This window comes from Abramis brama (genome assembly GCF_963993115.1).
Source record: "Abramis brama genome assembly, chromosome: 24".
NCBI classification, from domain to species: domain Eukaryota; kingdom Metazoa; phylum Chordata; class Actinopteri; order Cypriniformes; family Leuciscidae; genus Abramis; species Abramis brama.
The window spans coordinates 25,667,112-25,692,488 of NC_139986.1; the positions used below are offsets into that span (position 1 = coordinate 25,667,112).

The following is a 25,377-nucleotide window of genomic DNA, read 5'->3' on the forward strand; positions in this document are numbered from 1 at the left end:
TATTTGATTTCATTTCAGGATATATATTATTTTTAACCATTCTAGTTTTAACAACACCATCCCTATCTTTAACACTATGATAATAGTGCTTTCTCCAAAGTAAGAAGCAGACAGACACATAACTATTTGTTAAAACTGCATTTATATCTTAAAAGTGTGTGAATGTGTGTTGCATTCAGCTACTTGGATTATAGTGTCGTGAGATTTTGCAGTACAGGTATAGATTTTACTAGTTACCAAAACACAAAAATGTGTTTAGCATTTTCAAAAATGACATACAAATGCATCTATTGTTACCTTACAGGATATATAATAGTGTTTGTCCATATATCAAAAATGTGCAAGGTGTCATTTAAAGGCTTTCCCGATCCCGTCTTTCCTCTTGGTTGACAGACAGAAAAGCTCTTTCCCTTTAAGGCCCAGCCATAAGGTAATAAGATACACTAACACTTTTCTTAACAGCAAGGATGCATTTACTGATAGCTCTGAAATATTGCCTGGATGATAACAATAATAGCAGTAGTGCAAAAGCAATGATGTTCAAAAGGAGTAAAAAAACAAAAACATTCCAGATACAGTTCAAAAGTTTGGGGTCAGTAAGATTTTCTTTTTAAAGAAAAGATTACTTTTATTCAGCAAGGATGCATTGAATTTGACAAAAGTGTCAAAAAAGACATTTGTAATGTTATAAAAGATTTATATTTCAAATAAATGCTGTTCTTTTGCGACTTCATCAAAGAATCCTGATTAAAATGAATCACTGTATCAAATATGAAGAAACAAAACTTTTTCAACATTGATAATAATAATAAAAGTTTCTTGAGCAGCAAATCATCATTTTAGAATGATTTCTGAAGGATCATGTGACACTGAAGACTGGAGTAATGATGCTGAAAAATATATTACAATAGAAAATTCTTTTAAATTGTAATAATATTTCACAATGGTACTGTTTTTACTGTATTTTTAAATTAAATAAATTAAGGTTTGGTGAGTAGAAGAGACTTTTTAAAAAAATACAGACCCCAAACTTTTGAAATCTCACACTAGGGAATGTTACTCAGCACTAAAAATCTTGTGCTCAACCTTGGCGCTACTGCAAAATTAGTACCGATTTTCAAAATCACTATTGTTAACTATTGGTTGTTTATCAAATGACAATGGGGTCCAAAAGTCGTTGATCATGTGACTCATACTGAAGCTCAGTGTGCTTTTGTAACATCTCATATCATGCAGGAGAACATGAGCATCAGGTTTTGTTTGTACATTTGTAACTAAAACTATTTGTTAATGCACAATTGAAACATCCTCACTATTGGACCCCACTGTACTAAACAGAGTGATTGTGATAGTAACAGGTGGACAGTGATTCAGAGTGACGTCACCGTTTCCTTTTGATCCCTGAGATTTACAATGGTCCAGTTCTTCAGATCAGAATCAGTCTGTGAATAATAAAGCATCCCAGTTTTTATTCCAGGCACCGTAAGTGGACGTGCTCTTCACGTGTTGCTTGCGTGCTTCAGTTTGTCGGTGCGCGTGAAGAGAACAAGCGCATGGAATGTTCTAGAAAGAACTGATATGTCTCAGAACACGGGATCTAGATGATCATATTCTAGAGCCGCGCTCCTGTAGAATCTGAGGGAAAACAGCAGAGGATTTACATGATACAACAAAAGATTACTAATCTGCACTGAGCTACTGTCAATAATACTCTGCAACACAACGGCTCTGTTTGGAATAACCAAATACTTTATTTCTGAAGAATTACAGCGTACGCTATAAACTGTTCAAAAGTTTGGGGTCGTAAGATTTTTTCTTACATCTCTTCTGCTCATCAAGGCTGCATTTATTTGATCGAAAATGCAGTAAATCAGTAATATTGTGAAATATTATTACCATTTAAAATAACTGTTTTCTATTGTGATATATTGTAAAATGTAATTTATTTCTGTGATCAAAACTGAATTTTCAGCATCATTACTCCAGTCTTCAGTGTCACATGATCCTTCACAAATCATTCTAATATGATGATTTGCTGGTCTAAAAACATTTCTGATTATTATTATAAAACAGTTGTTCTGCTTAATATTTGTTGTGGAAACTGTGATGCATTCTTTTAGGATTCTTTGATGAATAGATGGTTCAAAAGAACTGCATTTATTTGAAATAAGAATCTTTTGTGATATTATTTAAATGTCTTTACTGTCACCTTTGAACAATTCAACACGTCTTTGCTAAATAAGATTATTAATAGTCTTGCTGACCCCAAACCTTTGAATGGTAGTGTGCATAGTATGAATTTTCTGTATGCATAGAATACAAAGATAACCTACAGGTACTATATTTGTATAAGCATACCAAAAATAGGATCTGTTTTGACATTATTACTTTGGACTCTTTCTTAAAATATTACTGTTATAATCTATGGAGTATATACTATGTATAGTGTGCATAGTATGCCCATATTCAGTATGCATGGGATACCTGGATGATGTACTACATTATAGGGCACACTGCTTGATTATATTGTATCCCACAATGCAGCATGATTGACATGATTTTCTGATTTCATTCTTTAAACGAACCAGACGCATTATGAGTTCGTTTTTAACTTTTATACACAAAATTATGAATTATAATTGAAAAATAATTCAAATAGAAATACAAAATTATTTCTACAATGATGCTATATGCAATTTATGCAACATATATCACTTCATAAATGTTAAAATAAATGTAAAATAAATAAATGTGTAAACATTTTTACATGTAGATTTTTTAAAAAAAATGCTAAATAACTATAAAATAAATACATTTTATTCCTAAAATAATGACAGAATTCTACAAACATGTGACCAACGTAAGAAGGCCATCATAACAGCAACATACTGTTTCACATACTATTTTTATGCGGTATTCAGTGTATACTGTGTAAAATAAAGCAGTAATGCTAGTAATCCAGGTGTTACACAGCCAAACACACATGCCGAACACACATGCTTACCTTGGCTTTCTCACTGGGCTGGGAGCTGCTGCTATACGATTGGTTGTGCAGTTCCTTAGAAACGACACACAAGAACTCCGCCTGATCTTCACTACCGTAGTTATAGGAGGAGCCGATACTCACCACCTACATAAAACATGAACGAGAGACAGAAACGGAGAGAAACACGAAGAGATGAGCAACTGTTCTCATTGAGCGACTATAAATGATTAAAGAAACAGTACACCCAAAAATACTAATTATGTCATGAGTCACTGAAAACATAACTCATTTTTGAGACTTGCTTATATTCAAATGAAGGTTTGACATTAGTGACAATTTGGTGTCACTAACATCTTAAGACGGCATTTTAAATATTACGCACAATTGTGATTCAAGAGCTATTTTTTTGGTTGTAATTTAATTGTGATTTCCACTTATATCACACTTTTATGATGCTTTTTTTGGAGCTTGACAACATCCGTTCCCATTCACTTTCACTGTACAGTGTGAATGTTGCGCACAATATTTAGATATAAAGTGCAGGTTTGGAACAGCATGAGGGTGAGAAAATAATGACAGAACTGACATTTTTGGATGAATAATCAGTTTAAGGCAAGACATTACAGGCACAAAAAAAAAAAAAAAAATGTCATGCACTGGTCAATTTTAAGAGTTGTTTCAGACTAGTGGAACATCCAAAATATACTTTTAAATGTTTATTTTAGTGCACTTTATCTATTTGCATCTATAGATATCAATTACAATTCATCTTTTTTAAAAGCTGTTTTCTCAAAATGAGTCAGAGGGGTTTGTTTCATATATCATTTGACTGATTTAATACATTTTAGTCCTAAAAACATGGTGAAAATGTATTTTGTTCTGGCTGTTGACAGTATTTCTTGAATTATGGAATGATAAAAAGGAATCCTCTGTAAAATGCAAAAATCAAAATGAAACAAGAATTCTGAACCTGGCTTAATCCAATGTTAAGATATCTGTTCTGGAAATGTATGCAAATAGACAATTTGCATATTTATACATTATAAAAAACTTGTAATACAAAAAAATGCTTGTAGTTCTTAAAATCATCAATCACTTAGGGAAGTATGTTGATATCTATTTGTTACATTTTTACCCTATTCACCAGGGGAGTCTTGCCTTAAAAGGTTTGTTCACCCAAAAATTAAACTATCCCATAATTTATTCACTCTCAAACCACAGGTGTACATGTCTTTCTTCTTTCAGCCGAGCACAATCTGAGTTATATAAAAAATATCCTGGCTCTTCCAAGCTTTTTCTTCCAAGCCCACAGATTTTGAAGCCCAAAAAAGCGCATCCATCCATCATAAAAGTAATCCATATGACTCTAGTGGGTTAATAAAGGCCTTCTGAAGCGAAGCGATGCGTTCTCTTAAGAATAATATCCATATTTATAAATTTAGAAACTATAATCACTGGCTTCCCGGTAACAGCCGTACGCGAGTCCAGTTCCGGCAGAAGAGTGACCTCTGACCTTTCACCGGATGCCAGTGATTATGTTTTATAAAGTTATAAATATGGATATTTTTCTTACAAAACGCATCGCTTCTACAATTACTATTCAATCCCATTACAAAGCTTGGAAGAGCCAGGATATTTTTTTAATATAACTTTTGTGTTTGGCTGAAAGAAGAAAGTCATGAACACCTGAGATGGCTTGAGGGTGAGTAAATTATGGGATAATTTTCATTTCTGGGTGAACAAACCCTTTAAATTTAAATATAACATGGTGCACTTAAATAGTCAACATGCTCGGGAACGCATCAGAATGCAGAGATTCACCGTTGTTAAAAGCATGCTAACACTTATAAACATGCAGATTGAAAGCACGACATCCATGCAAGTCACATGCCGGACAACCACATTCACTGTGTCCACTGCAATGAAAACCAAAACTGCGAGGGCATGCAGTGGTTAGTGGGAGGACAGGGGATTGTTGGACACACCTCTCCACTGTGGGCGGGGTGAGTTTGGCTTGACTCCTCCCCCTTCACCTCCCGAGACACAATCAGGAAAAACTCTGACTTCTGGGCCCGCCCATAACCTACACTGACAAGCTGCAACAACCAATCAGAGCGTAAGGCAGGGCCTGCATCACACACCGCAGGTCAGCTGAACCGGCGGGAGCGATTCTGATTGTTGTGGAGCTGGAATGATCAGATGAACTGATGCCGGGTTTGATTTACCTGCTCAAACTTCCATCCGTCTGACATGGTTGAGACCATCTGCGTCAGTTCTTCCTCTTGACACTGCAGAACTCTGTAAACATGCTTGACTGGCGTCTGAAGACAGAGACAAGGGTGGTAAAACATCTGTCCTTCATTTACATGCTACATGTAAATAATGAAAATGTCATTTAAATGTAAATTAATTTCATTTAAAGGGGACCCATTATGCAAAATTCACTTTAATATGGTGTTTGAACATAAATGTGTACACAACCACCATATAATGGTAAAAATCCATGCATTCCTTTTTTTTAATCCTCATAAATCATAAGCCGTGTCTCAGAATAAGCTGTTTGCAGTTTCTATGCAAAGTGACGTCACGTACGGTAAGCTTAGGCCCCGCCCACGACTGCTGATGGACTCTGTCTTATTAGCATAGACCCACCCTCAGTGAGATGGACACAGTCCGCCATGTTTATCTCCTCGCTAGAGCATTTAACAGCAGTGCTCGAGTACGAAATTCTACTAAAGTTCTCCAGTCAAGTGCAGGGAGTGATTTTCTGTTTTTCTTTTGTTGTTTGATTCATTTATAACAGCATATATAGCAATAAGTACTGTATATTACACTGCTTTTTACTTAAATACACAGATCTAATGTACACATGCGATTTTACTACTTGCTGTTTACGTTCACAGACATAACCGACTGTGTTTATGTGAACTCTGTGTGTTTATAACATAACATTCTGTGTATTTTACAGTTTAAGCGCAATAAGATGTGAAAGAGAACAGTTTAATACCGACGGGACGCGCCATCTGAAATCCAGCTTTCTGTTCTCATGCTTCAGATGTGTGCGCTCAGAAAACCATATATCAGAAGTTTAGACTGATATGGCTTTAAAGGGGTGGTTGATTATGATTTCACTTTTCTAACTTTAGTTAGTGTGTAATGTTGCTGTTTGAGCATAAACAACATCTGCAAAGTTACGACGCTTAAAGTTCAAAGCAAAGGGAGATATTTTCTTTTAAAGAAATCGCTTTTTAAGGACTACAACAAACGGCTGGTAGAGACTACACGACATTCCTCCCGGGTTAGTGACATCACCAACTCTAGAATTTACATAAACCCCGCCCCCAGAACACGATTTATAGATTTTCAAGACAGAATATGCTAATCAATGACTAGAAGATAACTTCAAGTAAGTGACATAAATTCATCAACTAACCATTCAGAAATGTTGTCTACATGTTGTCACTTCTTCTTAAGTCTCTCCATCATTGTCTGACTCCGGTTTGAACATAAAAGGCTAAAGGTTTTTGATATTTTCAGTGCATGTGTGTGTGAGGTAATTGAAACTGCTAAGAACGAGCTGTTGAAGCTCCGCCCTCTGTGCCGGAAGCAGCAGCTCATTTGCATTTAAAGGGACTCATCATCAAAAAGTGACAAATTTAACATGCTATATAAAAATATCTGTGGGGTATTTTGAGCTAAAACTTCACACACACTCTGGGGACATCAAAGACTTTTTTACATCTTGCGAAAAGGGCATTATACCACCCCTTTAAAACGCATGCAGATAATAAACTTTCATGATGATGAAGAACTGTAATGTCATGTGAGCGTGACCGCGATAGAGATGATAATCAAACCCAAACAGATGTTTTAGTTTGTGCCAGAGTATCAGAGCGAGGCACGAGCTGTAAAGGCTCCGCCCTCTTCTGGAAGGGGAGCAGCAGCTCATTTGCATTTAAAGACACGTGCACGAAAACAGCATGTTTTTCCTTCTACTCAAAAATACTAAACAACACGGTGTAATAAATGATCTGTGAGGCATTTTGAGCTGAAACTTCACAGACACATTCTGGGGACACCTGAGACTTATATTACATCTTGTAAAAAAGAGCATAATAGGTCCACTTTAAATGTATGCCTGAAGGCACATATAGATTTGCATACTGCCAGAATGAAATTTCATAACCTTATAATGAAACTTTACATAGCCTAATTTATAGTGAATGGTGTGTTTTCCTGCTCCCTTACGTGTATCGTCTTAGCATCTCTTTCGCTGATATTTTCTTTGATGAGTTTAATTAATGATGTGATGTTGTAGAACTCCGCCTCTTCAAGAGCTCCTGAGATACACATGCAAACCCAGTTAAAGTTACAGAGCAACAATCACAGTCTCGATCATGTCAGTTTGACGGTGCATGTTTGTCGTACCTTCCTCTGTCAGGTTCTTGTTGAGGACCAGCTTTCCATGTCTCAGATAATTCAGTACGGGCCCGAAATACATCGGATCCCTGTCAATCAAATATGCCCCTGTCTCATCCTACAGTATAAATGAAAAGGACAGAGAAAGAAACCTCAGCAACCAAATTGCAATGACCGGCAAACACCCTAAATGCATAGCAATGCCCTGGAAACCATCCATAACACCCTAGCAACCACATAGCAATTGATAACCACATGCCTGAGAGTTTTGACAACGGAAAATGTGAAAATCAAGTTATCATTATTATTACAAAACAGCATGTTTTTACTTTACTTTGCGTGCAACCAGGGAACACCAAGAGAAGAGATCCATTAGAGGAAAGTGAGTTTAAACATTAATGAGCTGTGCGCGTGTGCGTGTGGGACTCGGCATCTGTTTTTAATGGCATGCAGGCCACATTCATAAAAAAATAAACGTTATGTGACACACACACACGCACAATATTCTGTTCAAGCTTCAACCAGGACACTTCCAGATGCGAAATGGACCTGGTGTGTGAGGCTGAAATCAGCCTTTTATCAAATCTGGGGCACAAACAGCGTGGAGTGATTTCCCAGAGCCTTAGAGACTCCTGCTCTTTACAGGGTTAAAACCCCTAGAGAGCAGGATTATTCTGGATTAGGGTTATTTTGAGATTACCGTCTGAGATTTGAGAGATGAGAGGAGGTAAGACAGCAGGAGCAGCGGGAACCCAAAAGAATGTGACACACGCTGCTGTTCAAATGGCAAAAAAAGTATTTAATTTATTACAGTGAAATTATATAATTTAATTTAAGTGTGCACTTCAACTACTCATTATATGAAGCGATTTAAAGAAGCGTGTAATGTTTGTTGTCACCAAATAAAATGCAAAAATAGTTTCATACATGTTTCCCGAACACTTGAACGCAGCAAGTGCCCCGAACAAACATGTAGCTCCGCCTCCAAACAGCAATGTTTTGACACGTCTGTGCTGCTTACACTTCTTCCAAAGAATCAAACTAGAAATGGTATTTCTATGGAAATATTTCTGCATATTATGAGATAATTACTAGGAGAAAACATTTTAACATTACATTTTCAAAACCACTTAAGCATTAATGATACATTCAAATATTAGGCAGTAATATTTAATAATAATCATGTAGACTGAAGACAATCATTTCATCCTCATAACATCTTTATTTTTCTCCATGTCACAATAAAGCTATTTCAGTTTTCAAATGTTATCATATATTTTTTATATTTTGATACAGATTATCAGTTTTCTGCTTTTAGAAATTTATAAATATAAATAAAAGTGGTTGGATAAAATGCAAAAAGTTCTTTTTTAGTTCTTAAAAACTGCAGTCTGATCGATTCAATCATATTAAATAATAATAGGCTACAAATTTTTACTTGGAAATAAAACCAATTACCAGCTGTAATGCACCTTTTTTATATTTAGGTTATACAAAATATTTTTGAAAACAGATTCTAATATTTTTACAATATTAGCCTGCACTTAAAAACCTCCCGCTTGCATCAAACACTGATCATTGCCTGATCTGACCCATAACCTTCGACCCTGATCTCGGACACAGCTCAGGTGTCATAAGCGGGATTGTGTCCAGATTACAGAGCAAAACTGGGGCAGATGTGCTGATGATGTCATCGGCATGGCCACCCCAGGACGCCACAATCTGCCTGCACGTCTTCCCATGAACACTCGTGGAGAAGAACAGTAGAGAGCTTGTTCTGGGACTGGGAGAGGAGGGGTGGGGCGGACGGTAAAAGTGTGTTTGTTCGAGTCCATCCGACAGGAAAACAACTCTAGACAAAAACAGCCATCTGGACAACCCCCCCAAATTACCATAGAAACAATACAAATAACTCCATGCAACAATATAAGTGATTATGAACTGAAGAGAAGTGAAATAACAGCTAGAGATAGCTTCATACTGATGACCCATTTTAAAGCATCTCCTCCAAACTGAGCAGAAATAGATATTTTGTCTTGTGAATAATTACAAAAACTGAACAAAAACAGGTTTATGCATGCTTAATGCCAAATGATAAGTGTTTTTTAAACATAGATAAGCTACATTCATTTCTGTACAGCTGTCAGTTTTGCTTTTGTTTACATTACAGCTGTTTAAAACATTGTTTAGCTGTTTGTTTATACATTATCTGTAGATGCACTTTTACATAAGGTTACCATAATACAATATCTTATTTAATAACGGTCCTGTGTGTGAATAACTATCATTTTTATAATTCAACTATATCAAATTACATAATTACTAGTCAAAATACATTGTCAGTATAACGGTATTACGTGATAGAGGCTTTGTTTGAGTATCATTTTACAGACTTCTGCACTCTCTAACCTACTTTTCCCACCCATTCTTTATAAATAACTTATACATGAACTAAATAAATAAATGGTCTGTCTTAGATGCCAAGTTATTTATCTCAGTTGAACTGGCAAAAATGATCTCTAAATGAAACAAATCAAACTGTATTACCTTATCCGAGTCGAGGTCAGGCTCTGCTTGGCACAGTCGGAACAGGAATGATTTGGGGTCCCGGCAGAGAGTCTGTCTGGTGGACAGAAAATACGTGCCGCCGACGTTCAAACGGACCCACTTGGAGGATCTGTGGTTGAAGGTCTGAGCCGGTCGACAGTCGTGGCCGCTGATCTCGCCGTGACTCTCGGCCATCCTGAGCTCGGTGTTCCGCTGAAGTGCGTAACGGTGACCGCGCGCCTCTCCAATATAACCAAGTTAACCCAACAGACGCGCGAAGAGCGCACGCACTGACGGCGCGAGAAACACCCCTCAGTTTTGTTTTTGAGCGCGAGACAGAGAAAAGACATGGGCTGTGTTCTTTATTCCGATATCTAACTCCAATGTATAGTCAGTGAATCGCGACTGAATTTCTAGTGATTCGAAAAGGAATCATTCGTTTGAACCGATACTTTTTAGTGATTCGATCGAACCGCTAAGCAAAGCGTTTGGGGATCACTCATCTGTAAAGAGACTTTACCAGTAAAATTGATTGACGGGGACAATATTAATAATTATAGTACTGGGAATAATTAATGTGATCATCAACATTATTAAAATATTAAATAATGTTGTTTTGTAATATTAACATTATTAATAGTGTTAGAAATGTTACAACAATTAACATTTAAAACCAATTTAGAATTGGCTATTAATAATTTGAGTCCTAATAGTAAAAAAACAACAACAACTATAAACAGCGATTTTAGAACAAAAATGTAATATGAAGCGAGGAGAATTCGTGAATGAGATAAAATTAATCGTCCTAAGTCTCAAATAGAACCGGTTCGATAGACAGAATCGGATTTCTCAACACTATTCGAAAAGGATATCCGGATGTGAACGAGTTTTAATGCCAGTCACACTTTAGTTTAGGGCCCAATAAATGGCGCCTGCAATACTTGTAGTAAAAATCTTTATAGGTCATCACATGATGCATGCGATTCCAAAAAATGCCCACTAGGTTGAGACTAAAAGCCCATTTATTTTAGACTGAAGAGCTGCACGAACAACTGTGAAATTGCATGAGTTCACTTTCACTACAGAGGGCGGATGATTCAGATTGCCATACTGGTATCATGAAGTTAGTTTGTAATAAGTGGGTCTGACTGATTAGCTACTTTTGAATCTGACTAGGCGATGAAAATACTAGCCTACTAATTAATCTAAAGAGTAGATCTAACAAAGCCTGTCAAAAACATGTCCTGATCCTATTCAACCCCAAAAAGTAAAAAAGAAATGAATAAATACATTTCATAAAGATTTTTAGGATAATTAAAATGTTCTGAATCCTAAAAGTATTTCATTTATTTACTTTATGCAAGAAACTACATATATATTTATAGCCTTTGACTGTCAAGGGAACAACTTTAAAACAAAATAAAATGAATACCATTCAAACAGAGAAAAACCAAAGAGACTGCGTTTGTTGGCCTAAAACCCTACATGCTTTATTTCAGTTCTAGGTTTTGCCGAGCGCAAAAGGTCGACAAGAAGAATACACACATTGCCTACACGCACAAGGACCCCCCACGCACACACACACAAACCATATCTCTCTCACACACAGACACACATGCGCGCACACACAGACAAGTGGGGCCGTGCGCATACAGGCATTAAATTATCAGAAATGAGCCAATCACTGCGCAAATAGAAAATGTATATGATATAGTAAGAAAACAAAAGCAGTAAAATATCATAGTTTACAATAATTCTTCACATTCAAAGGCTATACATATTCAATACATACACAGCAAGGCCCTGGAACATGACTTCAATCCAAATATGCTTTCATATATTAGAATTTAAATAACACAGAGAAGCCAGGCCAGAACGGAGCGGCCCAATAACCTTATACAAGAATAAAAATACAAAACCTGGATCCTAGAGTCACCTCTTTACTCACCTCCCATTTGCAATTTTACATCAACTGTACATCACAGTCATCTGTTACCGATCAGGAAGACGCACGCGCACACACACTCAGTCTGTCGGTCTCACTCACTCCACGGACTTCCTGTTTAAAAACGGCCAAATGAGAGGAGCCAAACACACGCACACGACCAGATTGTCCCTCCGTCGCAAGCCTCCAATCAGCAAAGCATACCGTCACAATGCAAGCGCTTTAAAGGAAAATAGCTAAACTCAGTCGTGCTTTCAGCATAGGGCCAGGGGGGGGGCGACAAATTACCCTCTCAAACCACATTACCCATGTGGCTTTCGTGGCGGTGTGGTGCCGTCTCCTGGTGCGATTTGAAGCTTTATTCGTAACGTGAACATGCTGAGAGATTCGACACCACATCCTCCAATCGGAATCAGCAAGACCAGCTACTGTAGCCAATAAGGGTAAAAGGACCCGCCTTAATTCTAAACGCAGACTAAAGCGACACACACTACAAAGCGTTTAGGCGTTTCAATGTAAGGAGATGAGTGTGTGTTCGCGTCGAGCGAGAAAAGAAGAGAGCGTGTGCACTTGTTCCGCAACGGGCGGGTGGAGATTGCAGGATTCGAAAGGGTTCGTTTCCTGCATTGCTTTAAACCGATGGAAAGACTTTGTCTAAACGTGTGATAAAGGTTTTCTATGGCTTGCCTGCCGACATGACATGCTGACTACGGCCTTGCTGCTTTTGGTTGTGAAGACTCCACCCTCGGCGTGTGAAACAACTGAATCTGAACAGAGAAAGTGCCTGGGAGCGACGGGACTGATATATGAGGAGACAAAGACAATATATAGCTGGAGAGGCGTCTCTACAGGGGCGTGTCCCCGTCCTGTGATTGGTTGGAGAGCTGTGGGGGCGTGGCCAAAGGGGAGGAGCACTGTAGTCCTATAGGCTGGGGCTCTGGTGTTTGTGGTAGATCTTCCTCCAAACTTCCTGGATCTTCTTGCACCATTTATCAGCGTTGCCGCTTGGGTCCATTAGATAGTACGTCCGGTTTGGCTACGGGAACAAAGCAGCGTCATTAAACATCCGATTTAAATCATGCAGATGTGGCATTATAAGATAATAGACTGCTGGGACTGCTGTTACCGTGTGGACAAAGAAGGTTTTAAAGTTCTTTGCTTCTGGCCGTAGTTCAGGTGACCATGGAATCTCCCCTTTCAGAACTTTATTGACCGGATCCACGTAGTACAAGTGAGGACCCTCAGTCAGTAGCAACTGCCTCCTCCGTGCAAACAGACCCTACACATGTACACAAAAGGGAAAGACACAATGAAACACAAAAAACATCAACTCTTTTAATAAAGTACGATTATGAAACATATGGTTCCTGTCCTGGAACTTCCAACAGTGTTTGATTCACTAAAAATAACTAAATCATGCGAGTCAGTCGTTCAATAATTGGTCTGACTACACTGGTTGTTCTGCGTGGATTTGATTCACTAAAATGAACAAAATCAGAATCAGATTTGATTTGATTTACTAAAAAGAACTGAATAATATGCGTCATTCATTCAGGAATTGGATGGAATACTCTGGTCATGCTGTATAGTTTTGATTGACCAAAAATAATCAAATCATAAGAATCATTTGTTAGTGAACTGGATGGACTGCACTGTTCACACAGTTTTGATTCACTAAAAAGAACTGAATCATAAGAGTCATTCGATCAGCAATTGGTCAGACTACACTGATCATGTTGTATGGTTTTACTAAAAACAATAGATGTGCTCGACTTAAATCTGCTCTGCGCAGACCGATCGATGCATGACATCAAATTATTGTGAGGGTGATTTGAAAGCATATGAAGCCGTCTGCTCTCTAACGGTACTTAGATGTCGTTCGTACACACCTAAACATTTCAAGAGTCATTTGTTCAAGAATTGTATGGAAAACAATTCTATCTGACTGAATACTCTTACAGATTAACAGATTACCAACAGTTACTCACTTTGCGTTTGTCCACTGGGCCCATTTTTAAGATGAGGTTATTCTCCACAAACTGGTGCCTGGTAAAAATAAAATAAAAAACAAGACAAAAAAAGTTACAGAACGCATGTACGGATAGAATGCCACATAAAAAGACAGTGTGTATGTGTGTACCATGGGTTTGCAGCACTCTGCTTGTCCAATAAGATGCGTTTCTCCTCGTCGCTGTATTGTAGGTCGAGCTCCATGCTATTACTGTCCAGCTCATGAATATGTATAAACTGATCCACACTAGGAGAGGGGTTATACGTAGGAGCACTTGTCTCTACTGTCAAGGGAACTAAAGGGGCAGGGCCAGGCTGTGCCACCTGCATACAACTGAACTGGCTCAGGAGATCATCATACTGGAAATAAAAGAGAAAAAGAGATTAAGAATGATCTCAATTTGACATTTTCTGAAGAAAATAAGACTCCTCCACAAGTCGTTTGTGTTGACTCACATTTCCATAGCAGTCCTCATCATCCTCAGACATGGCGGGAAGATAAGCTGTTAGTTTGGGTGGAGTCCGCAAATGTACATCATGCCAGCCGACTGTTTCAAAAAAAGGGTGGGACCTCAGCGGTCCGTAGCCGCCCATCTCATCACAGCCAATCCGCTTGCACGGATCCAGTGACTGTGAAAGTAAAACACCAATGAGCACACAGCAGATCCTCACCCACACTATGAATAGAAGAGCAAACATTTATGATTAAATAAGGCTGACCAGAAGCTGTTCCACAAGGTCCTTAGCTTTGGGGAAAAATTTCTCAGGAAACTCGTACTCGAGTTTTATAATCTTCTGGAATATTAGATACTCATTCCTGTGATGGATTAAAAGAAAACAATGTTTAGTAATTGGAGGTTTAAGCTTCTTCATATGGACAGGGTTGATGTTAGGGATAGATCATGAGGTTAAAAAGTGTTTTGCGCTGACAATATGCATGGGAAAAACCCAATGCTTCAAACTCTGGACTTTTTTGACAGTAGTATAATATATCACACTATACGAGTACCACGTTTAAAAAAATAAATAAAGTTAAAAAAGTATATTAAAGGGCATTGACTTCTATAGTTTCTATATTTTTTTCTACTATTGGAAGTCAATGGCTACCGTCAACTGTCTGGTTATCAACATTCTTCAAAATATCTTCTTTTGTGTTCAACAGGGGAGAAAATCATACAGGTTTAGAACAACTTGAGGGTGACTAAATGATGACAAAATTTTCATTTTTGGGTGAACTATCCCGTTAAGCTGCGAAAAAGTTACTGTTCTCCAAGCGGCTTTCTGTACGGACAAGCAAAGTGAACTTTGAGCTTTAGGATCACACCTAAATGGTAAAATACACACAGTGATATATCAAAATGCCTGGCTTGGTGAGTATTCGCTTAACACCGTTGGTTATGTCTTAAGTGAACATGAAGAGTTGGGGGGGAAAAGTCATGTGTAACAGTATATTGGATCCGTGCAATCAGTCTTAACCTGTTAACCGTTGCCAGAGCGCGGACGCACTGAAGCGGTTTTATTTATATATAGTTCAAAGTTACTATCAGATTTAATGTTATACCTTGACAAACTATACATCATTAAAAAGATATAAGACTCAAGTTTCAGAATTTGACCACTATTGTATTCTGAGAAACTTATAGCGACAGTTATTTCTTAATTTGTGTCAGGAGTTATGAAATGAAAAAATTAGTCGATACCTTTGATATGAATTATGCGCGTCAGCCGCTTTCATTCATAAAAAAACTCCCGTGCCGTCGTCATGACAGCGATACACAAAACAACGTGCCTCAGGGCTTTAGCTCAAAAATGTGCAGATTTGGAGAAATATTGATATATTCTCATAGGTTTACATCAGATTTCTATAGACAGGAATAATATTTATTGAATTTATACCCAAATGCGTCGATGTAATCATTATGAGCGTTTGCATAACTCTGATACTGTGTTTTCAATTCATACCAATAGCCTGAGGGCGCCCTCGCCGCCCTGTGCACAGTATTAGTCCATATATAGAACATGAAGAAGAGCCATGATCATGTGACATTCCAGGAAGCCTCGAACACACACAAAGCTAACAAGAGATCGCGCTATAACTATGGCTGTAACATGCAGTTTTGAAGACAATAAACATGTTTGCTATGATATTTGAGTTACCTGTGTTTTTCAATCCATGCCAGGTATTTCCATAATAATAGATTATATTTATAATGTAATGCTAATCTATATAGAATCGTTGTGCAGAACACTATCCAATAGTATATTTTCTGTCTGATTTTTTATCTGAAGCCAAATTAGATCACAAAAAATTATTTAAAATACTCGATTTGCTTTATAAAGTAAGTTTATAAGCACAAACATGGTTTTAATCTCATAAATTGTCGTGTATTGATGGTGTGCTAAGCTAACATGCTAGCTAGCCCTAGGTGCACCTGCCAGGCTGCCACCTAGAAGTTATATTTTTATTATTTTTTGAATGCTTACTGAAATGTTTCTTTATTCAAGAAATGCATTTGATACAGTTTAAAATGTAAGGGTGAACTTTAAGAAAAGAAATTAGTGACTGAAACCATATGAATAGCCTGTGAATAGCCAGTCGTTAGTAACTATAATGCAGACAAAAGAAATGCATATTTAGAGCCATAACCGGGCTGGAGAGGTGTGAATGTGTGCAGGGGGAGACTGAGACTGAATGGGGCTCGTTTGCACCACAAAACAATAAAGACAATATACTGGATAGATGGTTAGAAGATGACAATAAACATCAGTAGCATTTTAGCGTCAAATCAAAATAAAGTCACATGACATGGTCTTGAAAAACATTTCACTAAATACAGAGTTTTGGACTTATTATCTTAAGATTTTAAACATAAAATGTTTAGACATGTGGCATTAGCTGTAGTGCATTTCTAGATTGCTCCAGTGCCAACTTCAATTTTTTTTTCATGAGGATGTTTCATAAAAAATAATTTCTAATAACTTTACAAAACTTTGAAGCTATTTATAACAATTTTTGTCATTATGACAATAATTAATTCTACATTTACAATAAACTGCCAGGTGTCAGCTTTCAAATGAGATCATACTTGTGCTTTTAGTACAAAGGGTTCATGAACTGTATCTGTTTCAGTTTGGGTATGTCATTTCTTGGGATTTTTCAAAAGTGGGGTTGCAGCTTAACAGGTTAAAGTGCCAGCCGCCTAATATTGCCGTTGCTGTCTGTCATTATTGTTAATCAAACAACAAAAGACAAAGAACTTTAGTAGATTTAGTCGGATTAATCTATAATTTATACAGTGAATGCAATGCAGTGGTTTTACAATGAATACAATGTTGATTGCCAATATATCAAGAGTTGTCAATTCATGATAGTTTCTCATCATCTTAATTTTTTTCATAGGCCTACTAGAAACACACTGTTGTTATGAATAGCTAAATAATCCCAGTGAGTCTATTTGAAGCCGTCTATTTATCATATAGTATTTACTTTGGTGATCAGTTTTGGCCAGTACTGCTTCCAGTTATCGGTAATTGGCCCCAAAAACTCTGATCGGAGCACGCGTATCCACTTTAAATCAATATGTAGTTTTGCACATCGTTAGTACTCCGAAAAGAAACTCACCCAGCTCTGAATGGCGGCAAACCAGCAACAAGCTGGTAGATTATGCAGCCTAATGCCCAGAGATCCGAACTGCCACAAGAAAAAAAGATGATCAAGATAAACACACAAGAAAGCCAAATAACAGTCATAAAATAAACCTTTAGTCAAAACATCAAATAAACTCTTGTTCTTGGTCTTGTTTAGTTATTGCACATAATGTCTCCGGGATTCAGAAGAGGAGGAACCACTAAATAAATGCTGAATTAGGCCCATTTCATTACGACGAAAGCATGAAATATAACCATGAAATATTCATCAGTGGGGTTTACCTCTTGCAGGCAGATTTCTCAGTCAGTAATTCTGGAGAGACGTACTGAGCCGTACCAACAAATGAGTTTGCTCTTGCTGCGGGGAGAAACGTCAGAATGACAATGTCACTTAATAAAAGCACTATCAAAAGAGGATACTTGTGCATGAATGGTTTACACTGTCAGAGGATGATTGTTATGTGGAGTATATGCATTACCCTGTTTGCTGTCAGAGGACAGTTGTTTGGCCGTGCCAAAGTCTGTTATTTGAATGTGCATCTCTTCACTGAGCAGAATATTCTCTGGCTTTAGATCTCTGTAACAAAACCACAGTAACAGAAATACTCAATGTCAAGATATATATATTATATATATATACACACACACACATATATGTACACATACACATATATATATATATATATACACACACACACATTTAAAAAAAAAAAAAACACTACAGAAAAGGACAAATAAAACTATTGACAGACACCTTAAAGCAGGGATAGGCAACTCCGGTCTTGGAGGGCCACTGTCCTGCAGAGTTTAGCTTCAGCCCTGATAAAAACTCACCTGCCTGTATCTATGTAGTAATCCTGAAAACATTGATTGCCTTGTTCAGGTGTGTTTAATTAGGGTTGGAGCTAAACTCTGCAGGACAGTGGCCCTCCAGGACCAGAGTTGCCTATCCCTGCCTTAAAGAACCTACTAACCTGTGGATGATGCCCTTCTGATGCAAGTACTCAAGAGCACAAACTATCTCAGCGGAGTAGAACCGTGTACAGGTCTCGTCAAACGAGCCGATTTTTCGAATGTATTTCAGCAGTTCGCCATTTTTAGCATAGCTCAATCCAAAATCTGACAGTACATTCAGGAAAGCATTCGATTTAATCTCAGTGTCAACATTAAGATATTGAGATATATCTTACATCAAGAAGATAATGAGATATAAAAATGTGACGAAATGTATCGTTGATGTAAACGTATGTGTGATTTGCGATATAGAGTTAGTTTTATCCAAGACTCAGCTTACAGTATTTATAAAGTATAATCCACCCAAAAAGTAAATTCTGTCCTCATGTCGTTTCAAACCTAAAAGATTTTCATTCAACTTCCAAACACAAATGAAGGTATTTTTAAGAAACCTGGAAGATTTCTGTCCCTCTATTTAAAGTCCATTCCTCTAAAACTTAAAAGATCCACAAAAAAAAGTCAAAGGCATCGTAAAAATAATCGATCGAGTGGTCTAATCCAAATCCGAGACGTCTGAGGAAACACGATGGCTTCACATGATGATGAACAGATTTACAACAACATATACTGTAGTAAACACGGACGTTCAAATGCTTGCGTGACGTGCGAAAACAACATGAGGGAGAAAATGCAGTATTAATTTTTGGATGAACTAACCATTTACAGTTTGGGAATAATCATTTTGACATGCTTGCGATTAGAACTGTGATTGACTGCACTGATCATCTGAAGCGCATACACGCTGGAACGGCACTCCTCAAATGGAAAGCACAAACCTCATTTAAATCACCACATCACATTTAGTTTTAGTAGTAGGATTATTCAAAGCGTTTTAGATGGTTTATTCTTATATATATATAGTGCTCTAATAGCGGGAGAGTCTGTGAGAGCGTGGCTTGTCTGTGTAAGAGATCCAACGAATGCCACAGCGTGAGGAAAACAATGAGTTTCAGTGACATTACTACATTAAACTACTATATATAATGTTGAATATAATGTATAATAATGCAATGGGGGAATATTTGAGGGTCTTGATATTGATTTTTAATAATAATAAAACAGCGATAGTATCGTGGGTTTAGTATCGTGATTTGTTTCGAATCAGTAACCAATTTTATGACCACCCTGCAGTGCCAATATCGGTCGACCACTAGCATGTGTGTGAAGGATACAGAGCTTCTCTTCATCCTGAAAGGTGAAGAAGAGCTTGACGAAGAATGGATGATCCAGGTGTGACATGATGTCTCTTTCTCTCTTAACATATTGCGCTTTGTTCTCCTTCATTATGTGGCGCTTTTCCAGGATCTTAACTGTTGAAACACGTGCACAAACACTTTTAGTACATGCTCCCATCCAGTGTTTTCATGTCGAATGTAATACTGATAAATGATGTAACGACTTACTTGCATATTCCTTCCCCGTCGAGTGTTCCTTTGCTAAGACAACCTGCAAGTAGAACAGAGGGCAAAGGTTAGTACATTAAATGCATAATAGTATCTGAGGTACATCAGATAAATTTAAAGTGCGTCATACGGTAGAGAAGGAGCCTTCTCCCAATATTTTTCCGAATCGGAAATCCTCGGGTCTCTTCTTGCGAGGCTGGGTCGGCTGGGGGGGTAGTGCCTGTCCCTCCATGCTGCTGCCGTGGAGACGGGGCGTGTCCTGCTGGCCTCTTACCATGGGTGGACAGGAGATGAGAACAGAGGAGTGGAGGGATGCAACATCATACTGACGAGAAAAAGAAAGAGGAAGTCAGTGTATTACTCACGTTACTGAACTACTGCCTCTGATGTAATTATTGCACGACTTGTGATAGTTTTTATGAAAGATGGTACACCATTTCTTTGCATTTTTTAATTTAATCACTTCAATTATTATTTGTATTAATGATTTAAATATTTTAGAGAAAAATATTTATACCTAGTTTATCTAATATGCAAATTATACTTTATGTAAATTCATTTTAAGTGCAATGACATCACTCATAGTTGACAGCAAGATGAGAGCACATATTCTATGTATTAATATTAAAGTTATTGATAATTAACCATTATTTGCTCACCTGGAACACAAACGATTACATTACAAGTTTTAGATAAATGAAAACGTGCACACATAATTACTTTAAAACGACTTAAATTTGTGGCTTTGCCTAAATTACACTGAATATTCATAATTATACTGGATATCATTGTTAAACTATTAAAAAGTGAACTAATATGCACTACAAATCAATGTGCACTGTCTTTCTCTCACACTGCTTGATGGGTGCTTTCAAAAGACTGCTTCATGAAGTTTCGAAACCTTTTTACGAACATTTTGTTTTAAATCAGTGGTTCGAAGCGCGTGTTTTCAGTAATCGAGGCTTCGCTATATCATAAATGTTTCGAAGGCTGTGTCCGAAATCACCTTGTAGGGAATAGTGGATAAGGGTATAATACGATCTCTGTGAACCCATGAATCAAGCAGATTCACTGAGATCAACCCCCAGCGGCTATGGTTTTTACCTGATCAGCTTAACAAATTTGTAGACGTTTTAATGAGGCACTTGTATAATTAAAATGAATAATAGTAGTAAATAGTATCTTAATGGCCTGTTTAGCTGAGCTATCCATAGAACAAACAAAACAAGATTACATGATCAGTTAATTGCATTTGATAGATTATACTTTCAATAAAACATTTGCAAAAGCTATTTTTATGCATGTTTGGCCTGAGTTTGGGTTGCAGTTACACTGTTCTGGCCAGCAGGGGTCGCCAGCGTCTGGCGTTTCGAACGCTTCGACACAGTGAATCATTTCGCGAGTTCAATTGATTCGAAGCTTTGAAAAGCTTCGTTTCTCCCATCACTACCTGTAACTGCAGCTCACATTATTCATAATCAGCATTCCTACAATAATGAACTTCAAAACACCTCTATAAAACATGAGTCACACGTCAACAAGAACTTTGGTCAAATCTCCGGCAATAATCCTGTTAACTACCCTTTGCAACCCACGCACCACAATATTAATTCATACTTCATACACTTAACGAGGCTTAAGAAACAACAATAGTAACAGCAACAGAAATAACAGAGGCAAGTTACATTACAGGATTTACATCTTGAAAAATCTAAACCAACATACCCAGTTTAATATGCTGTGTCTGAAAATGGCCCACCAATGAGCCTGATAATTCACCAATCACATTCATAAGGGTTTTGTCTTAGTCTAGCAATCTATATGACGTTATACGTAATAATAATAGGCTGTCAAAAGAACATGAGAAGGTGAAACCTTAAAAATCTCTAAGCCACTTTTATAGGCCGCAACTCTGAGTCTGTTCATTTCAGTGGAAATAACATGCTTAACTAAGTCAGTGATAACATGGACGTGTTAATAAACCGTTATAGACATGTAGTACAGCTAATTATCCCTTAGTTACGGTTTAAAATGATAAACTGATAGCAAATAGATAAGCAAATGAGGCAAAACAACCTGAGGCGACTTATGCTAGAAGCGCTACCGACACAAAAACGGTGTTGTAGTTTGTCAGAGACTTAAGAACAAGCCCTGGCTGTTCTCAGTTAATTCTTAGAAATAAACATGATTTGTGTAAATCGAGAGCAGATTTAAGACAGCTAGAACCAAAACCCTATGCCGTGAGTTAGCGGTCAGGCTAACGGCTAAGAAAACAAGCAACTTCATTTGTTGATAGAATTAGCTCGCAGCGCTAACACATAACAATATGAGCATTTATCTACAATGCTCTTTTAAAAATATCAACATCAAGCCTAATAATTCATTCAGAAATCCCTGTATAAATTACGATAAGAAACAAAAGTTGACACTTCCTGGTTAATAGACCTGCGCTTGTTTAGGGGACTAGCGGGCTAATGAAGCTAAATGCTAAGCAAAAGAGTCGGGTCGCAAGCGTCCCGCGCCACCCCCCAAAAAAACGCCGTTACAAGCAGCGCGCGCAACGCGGCGCGAGACGGCTTCGAGCACGCGTTCCCAAGACGCTAGCGGTACTCACAATCTGACTCGTGGCTCTTGCCATGGAAGTTTTCCGCGGGTAATTTATTTGGGATTAAATAATTGTGAAGACTGGAGTCATGGCCGCCCTCTCTGCGCCTTCGCTTCACGGCTGTGACGTCACGCCACAACAACATTACTGCAGTCGAGAGGAATAAAAAAAAAAAAAATACCGCGCGCCCCCAAACGGCGAATCCCCAAAATTCCATGTACATCCATCTTTTTCCAACACCCCATGACGCTTTGCGCGAATTATGGGTGTAACTTAACTTACGTTAAACAGTCAGCGTAAGATTCGTTTTCAAAAACTGGGTACAATGACATTCACATTCATTATTCTATTCACCATTCAACCGTCGGATATTTAAAAGTGTAAAAAAGCATTAACAAATAACTACAACTGACCATAAATAACCCCCGATTATTTTCGCAGCAATATTATGGACGTGTTAAATATCACTGTAGTAATGTATTTATTATGTATCATACGTTGCCTTACTAAAAAAAAATAAAAAAAAATAACTGCAACATTGAGTGATTGACACTTTTCACATTCCCTTCTGTAATTCTAATCTTGAAACAATACCACATTTGTTTTTTGAATGTGATTATGCAAAAGAGTTCTGGAAAAAAGTAGCCTGGCTTATTTTTTCTGCTTATTACAAACTCTTTACTTTTGAGGTTGTGAATGTGTTGTTTTTGATTTGGGACTCCGGGTCAAAGCAGATGGATGACAGATTAAAACTGCTTACTTTATGTGGCGAGTTTTATCTTCATAAGTGTAAAGTAACTGTTTCGAAGCCCAATTTTAGACTTTTTTGTGTTGATTTAAAATTATTTTATGACTCTCTTTGTTTATCAGCTAATGAGAAAGCTGCCAAAACTTCTTTGTTGCTCAAAGAAATTATGGTTTCATTATAAATTACTTCCTGTTTTTCTGAAGATTATTATTTATTTATGTATTCCCAATGTTATTTATTTCTAATTACTTGTATTCATTTTTTGTATTTGTAGTTTCTATGAATGTTTTGTGAATTGTTATTTTTTTAGTAGACTATCCCTTATCTACTGGCTTGCTTTACTTTGAGTTTAATGTCTTATTTATTTTATTTTTTTTTGTGTGCTTGATATTGTATCCCATGTGCTTTTTGTTCAAAAAAAAAAAAAAAAAAAAAAACTTTTCACATTCCCGGGTTTCTCAGAAGCGGAAGTCGTCATAGATGGGTAAACTTCTAAAGTGGTGAATGACTGAGAGACATTAAATAAATGTTTAATGTTTCCATTTGCTAAAATAGAGAGAGATTGATAACGGCAGTCAGAAGAGAGAAAGATATCAACTTTACCATCACACACCCTCACAGCAGCATTAACTCGTTTTTTTTTTTTTTTTTTTTTTTTTTGTTAATTGGATGCAACGGTAATATATATACATTTATTTAAAAATTTAAATATAAAAAACTGCAGAATTTACAATGCTAAAAAGGTCAGACAATAAATATTGTATTACCTGGTTTAGAAAGTAAATACTGCTAATAGCGATTGGAAGTGAAAAGAGGAGACAATTAGGCTACATTTGAAAGAATCCATGTGAAAATAAACCTGGAAAGAAACGTGAGGATTTGGGGAGAAAAATTCTTGATATACCATGTCACATTAAAATACCAAGCGTTAACTTATTCTCTGAAAGTCTGAAAATAGAACATGAAGGTAATTTCCCAGCTCATTCAGTCAAACTGAGGGATAAGGATTATTTGCAGAGCAAATTTATGATTTGAATTTTTGAGCGGAACTTCCCCAAACCGGAAGTGCCACCCATAATCTACTTGAACACAGTAGTCTCGTTAGGCAAAAGGTGGATCAGTGTTAAAGGGATAGTTCACCCAAAAATAAAATTTCTGTCATTATTACTCACCATCATCTTTGGAACACTAATGAAGATATTTTTGATGAAATCTGAGAGCTTTATGTCCCTTCATTGACAGCTACGCAACTACCACTTTGAAGCTTCAAAAAGTTCATAAAGAGATCGTAAAACTAATCCATATGAATTTAGTGGTTTAGTCCAAATTTTCTGAAGAGACTCGATCGCTTTATATGATGAACAGATTTAATTTAGCTGAACTGTCAATGGAGGGACAGAAAGCTCTCAGATTTCATCAAAAAAAGATCTTTTGTGTTCCGAAGATGAACTAAAGTGTTACGGGTTTGGAACGACATGAGGCTGAGTAATTTAATTTTTGGGTGAACTAACCCTTAATTGAAGGCATTTTGCAACTGTGCATCAGCAGATCTGTGTAACCCTTATTTTGTATTACTTTACCTACACTCCACTAACACAACGTACTCTAATGTTTTTTGGACGTATGGTCTTATAGTAATATTATGGACATTACCATTGTAATGTCATTGTTTTCTTTGAAGTTCAGAAAACAGTTTAAACCATAACGACAAATAAAATTAAACTAAATACATTTGATTAAAATCATTGAATAGATTAAAATGATAAAAAATTAAAGTAAATAAATAATTAACACATCTAACAATACAGCACCAAAGTGAGTTTATGATATTAATTTTCTAAGTATAAATTGGGTCTTTATGCATGAAAATATATAGCTGCCTTTTAAATGTTAGGGTGTGGTTCCCTCGTTTATCATATTTGAGGGTTTGTGGCATCTAAGATTGAAGACCCCTCGTATAGAGTATATACCATGACTAGTTCACTAGCTGATGCTGGATTTACATGTAACTAACTTAAAATACACAGGCTGGTTTAAAGAAAGTGGAACTCA

The 25,377-nt window shown here is 37.0% G+C and overlaps 2 protein-coding genes across 3 annotated transcripts; both read right to left on the bottom strand.

The window, feature by feature from the left end:
• Positions 1 to 123: 123 nt before the first annotated feature.
• Positions 124 to 10,375, bottom strand: kctd5b (potassium channel tetramerization domain containing 5b). Of its 2 annotated transcripts, XM_084103119.1 has the most exons (7): positions 9,953 to 10,335; positions 7,415 to 7,523; positions 7,235 to 7,326; positions 5,212 to 5,307; positions 4,972 to 5,082; positions 3,005 to 3,130; positions 124 to 1,635 (listed from the first exon to the last, which is right to left on the bottom strand). In XM_084103119.1, the coding sequence occupies exons 1-7, from the start codon at positions 10,145 to 10,147 to the stop codon at positions 1,606 to 1,608; spliced, it is 759 nt and encodes a 252-aa protein (XP_083959245.1). In that variant the 5' UTR covers positions 10,148 to 10,335; the 3' UTR covers positions 124 to 1,605. The 2 variants fall into 2 exon arrangements, with proteins under 2 accessions (XP_083959245.1, XP_083959246.1); XM_084103120.1 differs by lacking the exon at positions 4,972 to 5,082 and having other exon boundaries at positions 9,953 to 10,375.
• Positions 10,376 to 11,281: 906 nt separating this feature from the next.
• pdpk1b (3-phosphoinositide dependent protein kinase 1b) lies at positions 11,282 to 22,739 on the bottom strand. Its single transcript, XM_084103118.1, has 14 exons — positions 22,587 to 22,739; positions 20,103 to 20,297; positions 19,973 to 20,015; positions 19,742 to 19,879; positions 18,530 to 18,674; positions 18,035 to 18,132; positions 17,838 to 17,913; positions 17,530 to 17,598; positions 14,628 to 14,724; positions 14,364 to 14,537; positions 14,038 to 14,267; positions 13,886 to 13,943; positions 13,024 to 13,176; positions 11,282 to 12,933 (listed from the first exon to the last, which is right to left on the bottom strand). The coding sequence occupies exons 1-14, from the start codon at positions 22,608 to 22,610 to the stop codon at positions 12,820 to 12,822; spliced, it is 1,614 nt and encodes a 537-aa protein (XP_083959244.1). The 5' UTR covers positions 22,611 to 22,739; the 3' UTR covers positions 11,282 to 12,819.
• Positions 22,740 to 25,377: the final 2,638 nt, after the last annotated feature.